The sequence below is a fragment of the Manis javanica genome, chromosome 1 (genome assembly GCF_040802235.1).
Source record: "Manis javanica isolate MJ-LG chromosome 1, MJ_LKY, whole genome shotgun sequence".
NCBI lineage: Eukaryota > Metazoa > Chordata > Mammalia > Pholidota > Manidae > Manis > Manis javanica.
The window spans coordinates 152,661,091-152,673,104 of NC_133156.1; the positions used below are offsets into that span (position 1 = coordinate 152,661,091).

The 12,014-nt window shown below is 37.3% G+C and overlaps 1 protein-coding gene across 6 annotated transcripts in view; it reads right to left on the reverse strand.

The window, feature by feature from the left end:
* RGPD4 (RANBP2 like and GRIP domain containing 4) overlaps positions 1-11,691 on the reverse strand; it is a 78,489-nt gene extending 66,798 nt beyond the window's left edge. Inside the window, exons 1-2 of one of the 6 annotated variants that reach the window (XM_037015404.2) lie at positions 11,099-11,658; positions 286-353 (exon numbers count right to left, since the gene is read on the reverse strand). In XM_037015404.2, the coding sequence (XP_036871299.2) occupies positions 286-353; positions 11,099-11,170 (140 nt within the window). In that variant the 5' untranslated portion in view covers positions 11,171-11,658. Of the gene's footprint in view, positions 1-285; positions 354-10,776; positions 11,037-11,098 lie in introns of those variants that run through there. The other 5 variants (XM_037015405.2, XM_073238712.1, XM_037015406.2 and 2 more) reach the window with 5 other exon arrangements.
* Between the last annotated feature and the right edge of the window lie 323 nt (positions 11,692-12,014).

A 12,014-nucleotide genomic window follows, 5' to 3' on the forward strand; every position in this document is an offset into this window, starting at 1 on the left:
TCTCTTTTTTTTCTAACCCAGGACAATCTTTAGAAAAAGTGTTTCAAGCCAAACAATTTCTTGCCCTAGGTACAAGCAAGCAGAAAGCATGCAGAAAATACTTATTCTAGAGTCAATCTACATGAAATCAAAGCTAGTCCTTAACATCAGTCTGAAATGAATTCCCTCATTTCAAGGACACACTTAGGAAGAACTGCCAAAAAATATTCACCCATTTCAAAGAAGAACATGAGGTAAAGGCACTGATTTTAGAAACCTACTGCAAGTTCAGAGTTTGGTACTTACTTTTTAGCAAGATCATATTCTTTAGCTTCATAGTACAGTTTTGCAAAATAGAATCCCTTCATTGACTTCTAAAAAAAAAAAATTTAAGAGTTCTTTTACTTTTCACATTATGAATTTGGCAAATTTTTCACAAGAACTAAAAATCTGTCCTAACAAGGTTATCATTAATAATTTGATTTTGTTCACTTAACAAGTTAAAAAAAATTGCCTGTAGAAATGGATGGTCTAAAATGTCATAATACCAGGGAAATGACAGCCTCTTCAATAACTGGTGTTAGCAAAATTGGACAGCTACATGCAAGAGAATGAAATTGGATCATTGTCTAAACCCATACACAAAAGTAAACTCAAAATGGATCAAAGACCTGAACATAAGTCATGAAACTATAAAACCCTTACAAGAAAACATACGCAAAACTCTCTTGAATATAAACATGAGCAACTTCTTCCTGAACATTTCTCGAGCAAGGAAAACAAAAGCAAAAATGAACACACGGGACTACATCAAACTAAAAAGCTTCTGTATGGCAAAGGACACCATCAACAGAACAAAAAGGCATCCTTCAGTATGGGAGAATATATCTGTATATCTGTATGTATTCTGAATATATATATTCTGAATATAACTGTAAACCACATATCCAACAATGGGTAACATCCAAAATATATAAAGAACTCACATGCCTCTACAACCAAAAAGTAAATAACCCAATTTAAAAAATGGGCAGAGGATATGAACAGACACTTCTCCAAAGAAGAAATTCAGATGGCCAACAGGCACATGAAAAGATGCTCCACATCACTAATTATCAGGGAAATGGAAATTAAAACCACAATGAGATATCACCTCACACCAGTAAGAATGGCCAATATAGAAAAGAACAGGAACAACAAATGCTGACAAGGATGCAGAGAAAGGGGAACCCTCCTACACTGCTGGTGGGAATGTAAGCTAGTTTAACCATTGTGCAAAGCAGTATGGAGGTTCCTCAAAAAACTCAAGATAGAAATACCATTTGACCCCGGAATCCCACTCCTTGGAATTTACCCAAAGAATACAACTTCTCAGATTCAAAAAGATAATATGCACCCCTATGTTTACCGCAGCATTATTTACAATAGCCAAGATATGGAAGCAACTAAGTGTCCATCAGAAGATGGATGGATAAAGAAGATGTGGCACATATACACAATGTAATACTATTCAGCCATAAGAAAGAAACAAATCCTACCGTTTGCAACAACATGGATGGAGCTGGAGGATATTATGCTCAGTGAAATAAGCCAGGCAAAGAAGGACAAGTACCAAATGATTTCCCTGATTTTTGGAGTATAGCAATGAAGCAAAACTGAAGGAACAAAACAGTAGCAGACTCACAGACTCCAAGAAGGGACTAGCAGTTACCAAAGGGGGGGAGAGGGGAAGGGTGGGTGGGAAGGTAGGGAGAAGGAGATTGAGGGGTATTATGTTCAGTACACATGGTGTGGGGGGTCACGGGGAAGACAGTGTAGCACAGAGAAGGCAAATAGTGACTCTGTGGCATCTCACTACACTGATGGACAGTGACTGCAATGGGGTATGTGGAGGACCTTGATAATATGGGTGAATGTAGTAACCACATTTTTTTTTCATGTGAAACCTTCATAAGAGTGTACATCAATAATACCTTAATAAAAAAATAAATGGATGAAATACACAGCATGGTGTTTACAGTCAATAATACCATCTTACATATTTACAAACAGCTGAGAATAAATCTTTAAAGTTCTCATCACAAGAAAAAAATTCTGTACCTGCGATGGTGATAAATGTTAACTAGACTTATTGTTGGTGATCATTACTACATTATTTATATATACATATATGTAATTATATTGTATGCCCAACACTAATGTAAATTATGCATACATACATAAATGTAAATTACTGGAGAAAGATATACGAACCTAACACTAATCAAAAGAAAGCAAGAGTTTCAGCAAGTTATCAGGGTTAAAGAGGAACGTACATGTAATATATGAGGTCAATTCTCCTAGGAGAAATAAAATCCTTAACGTGGTACGTGTCTAAAAAACACAGCATTACAATATGTAAGGCAAAACTGATAAAGCTGCAAAGAGAAATAGATAAGTCCACTATTAGAGTTGGAGATTTCAATACCCCTCCACCAGAAATAATAGATCCAGCAGGTAGAAAATCAGTAAGGACACAGATGAACTAAACATCATCATCAATCAAGTGGATATATTTAACATCTATAGACTACAGGCAATACCAGAATACACATTCTTCCTAACCTCACATGGAACATTCATGAAGATAGACCACATCTGGACTATGAAACACACTTGGACAAATTTAAACAACTATAAATCCCACAATGTACGTTCTCAAACCACACTGGAATTAAATTAGAAATCAGTAACAGAAAGACTGCTAGGATAGTCCCAAAATACTTAGAAATTAAATAACAAACCACAAAATAATATATGGCTCAAAGATATCTGAAGAAAAATTTCAAAATATTTTAAACTACACACAATTTACCAAAACTTGTGGGATACAACAAAAGCACTGCACAGAAATTTGTAACAACTAATGAATATATTAGAAAAGATCTAAAATCAATCAACTAAGCTTCCACCTTAGGAAACTATAAAAAGAGCAAATGAAATTCAAAATAAGCAGGAGAAAAGACGTAAGAATTAGAGCAAAATTCAATGCAACTGAAAATAGGAAATAGAGAAAACTCAACAAGACCAAAGGCTGAGTCTTTGAAAAGATCAATTAAATCAATAAACATCTCATCAGGGTAACTTAAAAAAGACAGAGGACACAAATTACTAATATCAGAAATGAAAGAGGGGATCACTATAGACACCATGATTAGAAGGATAATAAACGAAGACTGTTAACTCAATGCTCACAAATTTGATAATCTAGTTGAAATGGACCAATTCCTTAAAATACAATCACCAGAACTCATACTAGAAGAAACAGATCATGTATATAGGTCTATATCAAAGAATCGATAATTAATAACCTTCCAAAAGAGAAAACACCAAGGCAAGATGGGTTCACTGGTGAATTCTACCAAACAGTAGGGAAAAATTATACAATTCTCAACCCCTTTCAGAGGATTAAAAACAAGAGAATATCTCACAATTCATTCTATGAGGCTAGCATTACCTTAACACAAAAAACGAGACAGAAAAGTAATTGTAGACCAACATCACTCATGAACATAGATTCAAAACTCCTTAACAAAGTATCAGCAGACCATACACAACAATGTATTAGAATTATACATACTACAACAAAGTGGGATTTATCCCAGGTCTGCAAGGCTGGTTCAGCATTCGAAAATCAATTAATGTAATTCATCACATCAACAAACTAAAAGGAAGAAAAAATCGCATTATCATATCAATAAATGTAGAAAAGTATGTGACAAAATTCAACACCCATTCATGATAAAACCTCTCAGTTAACTAGGAATAGAAGAGAACTTCCTCAACTAGAACGAGTATCTACCCCCAAAAAAACCTACAGCTAACATCAGACTTAATGGTAAGGAACTCAAAGTTTTCTTACTAAGATCAGGAACAAGATAAGGAAGTTCTCTCTCAACGCTATGTCACATAATCAAAAATGGAAGTCCTAGCTAATACAATACTACAAGAAAAGGAAGTAAGAGGTATACAGATTGGGAAGGAAGAACTAAAACTGTCTTTGCAGACAACTTGACTCTACACAGAAAATCTGAAAGAACCAGGGAAGAAAACATCTGGAAATAATAAGCAATTACAGCAAGTTTGCAGGATATAAGGTTAATACAAAAAGTCAGTTGTTTTCTTATATACACGCAATGAACGAGTGAAATTTGAAGTTAAAAACACAGTATCATTTATATTAACACCAAAAAAATGAGTTACAAACCTAACAAAATATGTGTAAGGTCTGTATGAGGAAAACTACAAACCTCTAATGAATGAAATCAAGTAACTAAATAAGTGGAGAGATGTTTCACGTTCTTCAATAGGAAGTCTCTGAAAGTAACATCCTTTGTTAAGACACTACCTTTTCTCCACTATATTGATTTTCCTGAAGATCAAGTTGACTATATGTGGCTCTATTTCTGGATTCTCTATTCTATCCCATTTTACTATTTTAACTTATGCTAATACCACACTGTCTTGACAACTATAGCCTTATAGTGTCAGTCCTCCAACTTTTCCTTCTCTAATACTATGTTCGGTATTCTGTGTCTTTTTTGTCTTTACATACACTTTAGAATCAGGTTTATTGATATCCACAGAATAACTTGCTGTACTTTTGCTTGTGATTGCATTAAATCTATAGATGAAATTAGGGAAAAAAATCTCTGTACCTTCTGCACAATTTTGCTGGGTACCTAAGACTCCAGTTAAAGTCTAATAAAAAAATTTAACTCTTAATTCTCAACCAAAAACCCTCAGCAAAGTGAATTCAACAGCACATTAAAAATATTATACACCATGACCAAATGGGATTTATCGCAGGAACACAAGAGTAGTTCAATATAAGAACATGAATCAAATAAAAATACATACAATAACAGAACAGAGGGTGGGGGGGAGTATGATCCTCTCAATTACTGCCAAAACAAAAAAGCATTTGACAAAATCCAACACCCATTCTTGATAAAAACTCTCAGAAAACTAATATAAGGATTCTCTCAGAAAACAAAGAATATCCTTACATGGTAATCAAGGTCATAATGAAAGGCCACAGCTAACATTATACTCAACGATGAGAGACTGAAGACTCTCCCCAAGATAAGGAACAGCTTTCACCATTTCCAGCATTGCATTGGAAGTTAGTGAGAGCAATTAGACAAGAAAAAGAAAAAAAAAGCGTCCAAATTTTAATTGAAAAAATTAAAAATATATCGTTATCCACAGAAATATGATCCTATATACAGAAAAATCTGAAGAATCTGTAAGAAAACTTAGAGCTAAAAAGTAATTCAGCAACATTACAGAATACAAGATCAACACACAAAAGTGGGCTGAGCTTCTATACATCAGCAACGAACATTCAGAAAAAGGAATTAAGGAAGCAATTCATTTACAAAAGCACCTAAAAGAGTACCTGGGTATAAATGCACAAAGGAGGTGAACAACTTGTACACTGAAAATTACAAAACACTGTTGAAAGAAATTAAAGACCTAAACAAATGAAGATATGTGTTCAAGAACAGGATGACCTAATATTGTCAACATGTCTAATACCACCAAAGCAATTTACGAATTCAATGCAATCCCAATGAAAATTCCAATAGCCTTTTCTACAGAAATGGAAAATTCTCAAATTCATATGGAACTACAAGGGACTCCAAATAGACAAATATTCTTGAAAAAGAACAAAGTTGGTGGACTCACTACTTTCCAATTTCAAAATTTACTACAAAGCTACAGCAGTCAAGATAGTGTGGTACTGACATAAGGACAGATATACAGAACAATGAAATAGAATTTAGAGTTGAGAAATAAACCCGTAAGTCTATGGGCAACCAATTTCTGGCCAGGATGCTAAGTTCATTCTAGTACCAGGTGCAAAAGAATGAAACCGTACTCTTTCCTCACAACACATGCAAAAACTAACTCAAAATGGATCAACAACTTAAATACAAGAACTAAAAACCATAAAACATTAAGAAAACAGGCAAATCTTCATAATTTTGGATTTGGTAATATATTCTTAGACGTGACACCAAAAGCACAAAAAGCAAAAGAAAAAATAGTTAAACTGAAATTCATCAAGATTATAAACTTTTGTGCATCAACTGACATTACAGAGACTAAAATGGTAACCTACAGAAAGAGAGCAAGTATTTGGAAATCATATCCAAAATATTTAAAGAATTTCTAGAACTCAATGGCAGAAAAGACAATTACTCAACTAAGAAATCTAAGGCAAAGGACTTGAGTAGACATTTCTCCAAAGTAGATATGCAAATGACCCATAAACCAGGAAGATCCTCAACATTATTAGTAATTAGGAAAATGCAAATCAAAACCACAATGAAAAGCCACTTCACACCTATATGATGGCTACAATAAAAAATAATAAAGAAAAAAAAAGAGTGTTGGCAAGGATGTGAAGTAACATTGCAGACAGGGATGAAAAATTGTGTGGCCACTATGGAAAACTTTGGCAATTCCTCAAAAACTAAACATAGAATATGACCCAGCAATTCCACTCTTTAGTTCTTCCCAAAAGAACTAAAAACAAGGTCTCAAACAGATTATTTGTACACCAATGTTCACAGCAGCATGATTCATGATAATCAAAAGGTGGAAACAACTTAAGTGTTGTTTAAACAAAATATGATTATATACATACTACAACAGACTATTGTTCAGCTGTAAAACAGAATCAAGTTTTGATATATGATATAATGTGGATGAATCTTTAAAATATGCTAAGTGAAATAAGCCATAAACAAAAGGACAAATACTGTATGTTCTTACATGAAATCTCTAAAATTGGCAAACTCATAGAGAAAGTAGATTAAAGGTGTACCTAGGAACTATTTGGAAGGGGAACCTGGGTAGTTATTGCTTAATGGTTGCAAAGTTTCTGTTTGGGATGATGGGAAGTTTTGGAAACAGCGGTGATGGTTGAACAACATTATGAGTGTAATTAATACAACTGAACTGTACTTAAAATTGGTTAAAATGGCTTTTTAGTATAAGTATTTTACTTCAATTTAAAACAGGTTATACACCAAAACTCACTGAATTGTATACTTTAAATGCGTGAATTATATGGTAGGTGAATTACATTTCAACAAAGCTGTAAAAATATACTCTAATTTTATGTCAAAAGGGTGACACTCAAAATTTTGAGTGACACTCAAAATTATTTCAAGTTATCTTTGTATGACAGTACTGAGTGTGTACCCTTAACAGAATGTAGTCTAAACCTAAAGTACAGGCTACCTTAAATTTCATTCAGTATTCTTACCTGAGAAAACTGCTCAGGAAGGACAGAACTGCAGCTAATCATTAAAAGCAAATAAGCAATATACCAAAATGGGGCCACACAGCACTTACCCCATCTGTGAACTCATAAATGCAAGAGACAAAACAAAGTTTATGACAATAACACACAACAGTGAAGATAGCACTAAAAGCAACAGAGCTTTCGTCCCCCTTTTTCAAAGAGCAGGTTCCCAAAAGTTACAATGTCAATGGATAATAGAAAAGTCAACTGCATTACCTATTTTGCTCCCAACCATCTCCTTAGAACTATCAAGATAATTAAACAACAGTTATTAAAGACTATTATACTGGACAACAAAATCTTGGGGAAATTTAATAATATTTTGTCCCTAATCTGCTCATTTTACAGGAAAACTGAAGCCCAGGGGCGTTAAGTGTCTTGATTAAGGATACATAACCAGGAAGGGGTGGAGCCCGTGTTATATAACAGGACAATCCATAATTCAGTCAATGCTCCTTTGCATGACACCTTATGCCACTGTAAACAAACACATGAATTCACTTAAGCTTCTAAGTATCAAGAACTGATGTGGGCCTGAAAACAGGAACATTCAGACCTGGAAGATGCCCCATTACCCTTATCTTGCACAGACAACTGACTCCCCAACTCCCCCACAACAAGCTGAAGCAAACGTATTTGTTCTCAGTATAAACTGATGGGCTCCAAACTGTGGAGTCCTGACAAGGGTGATAAGAGGGGTTATAAAGGAGGACAAACAAAGTCTACGTAATGTTCAGTGAGTTCCCTAATCCCCTTCAGATTAAAGGAATCTCTCAAAAACAGCACAGAAGACACAAATAAGGATCAAACTGGAACTAATTTTTACTTAATAAAAACACCAGAGAGAAACAAAGAGAGAGAGGAAATGCTCAAACAAGTAATACAAGAAATGTCCCAGAACTTAAAACAAGTTTGCCAACTGAAAGGGAACTTCCAGGGAACCTATGAACTATCAAGAACAAAAATCACATCAGACTTCTAACAGCACAAGCATAAAATAAAGCAATGCTCTGAAAATTGAGAAAAAAATTTATCCAAACCTAGAATTTGATAACCAGATTATCAACTAAATTAGCTAAAATCTTTTTCAGACACACAATGTTAAAAAAATTTACCATCTATTCCTTCTCAAAGCAAACTGGAGACTGTGCAGCACCAAAACAGACAAAGTAAGTCAAAAGGACATGAGTTACAAGAAATCAAGAGTCTAACACAGAAAAGGGAATTATCAACATGATGATAAAGTAAAATCACTGGAACAGAACTGTGTAGCAGAGAGAAGCATAAACTAGTCCAGGTAGAGCAGTGAGACAAGAGTGCTCCACAAGAAAACCTCTGAAACTGAGGGATTATGTAACCTGCCTGATCACACGAGTTAAATTGAGCCTGAGTAAAGAATTAGTAATACACAATAGAAAACTAAACAAACCAAAAAATAAAGCAATTAACTCCAGTAAAAACAAAACTACACAATAAAGATGACTCACATGCAAAAATATTTACTTTATCATAATTATATGAACACTAAATATTTATTCAACTAAAAATTACAGTAACAGAACTGGGAGAATTAGGAAGGAAATACCATCTGCGGAGAGAAGTCTGGAGGAACAGAGTTGAAAGCCAGTACAAATTGTCTGAAATGTGGATAAGAAGATCAAGAAATAAAAGTATATATGCATGAAGTACAGATGTAAATGGAAGAACAAACAACTAAGTGCTGTCAAATTGCCACTGAGGAGTAGGAATTAGAGGTAGGGAATGGGAAACCAACTAGTCGGAAATCTAGGAAAACTAAATAGAAATCATCTGGGAAAAAAATTAAAGAAACAGGTGGCATTTTCAACAAGGGCAAAGCAGGTGTGTAGTATTAGAAAATGGAACACAAGAAATAAACAAATGAAAGCACAGTGGAAGCCTGGGAACATATGAGCATATAGACAGACCCACTACCGCGCTCCAGAACATGGGCATCCCAGAAAGTATGGTCAGTTCACACAGGCCAGTCTCTGCCAAACTCGGAGCCAAGTATATACTAATTCTTCACAACTGCTGTCCCTGTTCCTTCCACCACCTCCCTTCCAAGCTACCGAAGCACCGTTTTGTCCTTTCGCTTAGACCTACATTTATAGAATATCTTCATGTTCCAAAGTTTCTCTTTGTTTGAAGAAAAACATCTGACTAAAATAATTTACTGACTAAAATTACATTTACTCTGTAAATGTAAAAGAAAGGTGGCCACAATGACCAATCCTTTGAATTTTAACCACACCTCTTTATTTGATGGGAAAGTCAGGTAGTTCAAAGAACGTTCTGACTTCTGTCTAGACCAGTGGTTCTTAATCCTTCGGGAGACATGGTCCTAAGAATCTCACTAAAGCTCTAAACATTTTTTTTAAGTCCTATAAATTTTAGGGGTACACAAACCCTCAACAAGGTTCTGTTTTATTAGTCTGGCACCAAATTTGTACTTATGAGTATACTGGCAATTTGAAATTACAATCTGTAGGTAGGTACATACAGGAGAGGAATAGGTTGTAACCTGCCTACTCCACTAGTCCTAAAAGAAACTACATCAGACCCACTACGAAAATCCTGCTGAGTCACCTAAGTGACCCTAAATAAATCTTTAATCTCTCCAGGTCTCTATCCACAGGACTGTTGGGAGAACAAAGTTAAGACAACGTATGACTAACACATGACAAGAGATACAACTATGTTGTTATTACAATCATGATCGTCCCTGGTTTTCTTTTTAAAATTTCCTCATTTACCTTTATTCTCATAGACCCTTGACCAGAAGGGACCTTGAATGACCGTCCTAAACATCAACACTTACTAAGTACTCACTATGCGCCACGCATTACCCTAATTTTTTTTAATGGATCACTACATACTATCAATACAGTCACTCCATCCTATTGATGAAGTAAGTTCAGCTTGCCTCAAATCCCAGTTTATGAACGACAGAGGTGTGATTTAACACAGCCAAAATGACTCAAAATCCTGCGCACGCCAACCCTTAGTGCCTTTTTCTCAACCTCCACATCAAGTCCCTAAAGTTCTGTTGAATCCTGAAAGTATCAAGCACATTATTTTAAAAGAAAAAAAAAACGCCACAAAAATTACTTAAGTAAAAGCACGTTGTCGAAAAGGTTACAAATTTTAAGGCACAGTAAACAATGCCCGGTAGGAAATGTAGAATTCACAAGATTCCGTTAAAAGAATAAAGAAGCAAACAAAAGAAGCTTCCAGAGTGCTGGGAGTGGGGGAGTGCTGAGAAATAGGTGCGGAATCGTTATAAACGCACGGCGACAGACGCCTCGTAACAGGGACACTCGCAGTACTATCTGCGCCGTCCGGCAGCTGCAATGTGGCTGCCACTTCCCGGGTCCGAGGAAAGCCCCGGCCGGTCCCCCGCCGCGAGAGCAAGTGCCCACCGGAGCTGCTCCAGTCCGCGCGGCCTTGCCCGCCTCCACCGCCGCGGGGCAACGTCCAGGAGGGGTAGAACCCGCCGGATACGAAGGCGCCCAGGCCCAGGAGGAGCGGCGCGAGCGCGGCCGTGCGCCCACGGACAGGGCAAACCGCGAGGCAGGGCCGCCGGGAGCAGGCCAGCAGGAAGAGGAAGCGCGGGCGCCAACGGCCCCCGCCCCCGGCCCCGAGGTCGCAACCGCCGGCCGGCGCCTCCACGGAATGCGCCAGCGGCGCCACGAACCATGACGCCGCGCGGCGGGGGCCGCCCGCCTCCCCAGGCCCGCTCACCTCTCGGGGTGTTGCGGCGGAGCCCTGTACTGAGGCGATGTAGCGTTCCACGTCGGCCTTGCTGCGCCGCATCGTGACGCCGACCGGACTCCCAGGGCGCGGGAGGCCAGCGCGGGGCCCACGGCGGTAACCACCTCCAAGATCGAAGCGCCTGAAAGCCCGTGACGCAGCGCCGTCGCCGTTGGAAGGGCAGTCCGGCGCGTACGTGTGGCGTCAGCACTGTGCGCCACGCAGCGGCGACGGCGCGGGGCAGGCCGGCTGGATCCGCTTCCGAGGGTCAGGGCGCAAGGCCGAGCGCCGCGCAGGGGCTGACTGGGGACTTGAATAGCTGGAGCAGGTGCTGCTCCAAGGTTCTCAGAAGTTTGGGTTTAGTTACAATTACGCGGTGCTGTGGAGGTAAACGCGCTCTCAGCCATTTTTGGTGAGCTTGTAAATGGGAACACTCTGAAGGCGATTCGGTAAATTACCTTTGGACACGTGTGAACACGAAACATACGTGTTGAAATTTATATTTTTTAAAAGAACATATGAGAAAAGTGAATAAAGACCACAGATACTGGTTTTGGACAATCATAATTATATATACATATATAGGAATAATAGCCCCACATTTATATATATTTCAATAGCAGAATAGGAAATACCTAAATGTTAACAGTAATTATCTCTAGATGAGTCATCTTATTTTCTGAACCTTCAAAAATGTTTGCTTTTGGAACTTGAATTTTAAAATCTTAGTTTAAAGCAAGTTTTGTAAAGTGTTTTCAATAAAGACTTTTCAGGTTTAAGAAGAGCACATCATGTATGCAGTAGTCTTAATTATCTTGGAAAGTATCAAACAAATGGATTAACTGGAAGTTTAGGATGTTATGGTTATGGATAATATTTATCTTTTTTTAAAAATGTAGACGAAATA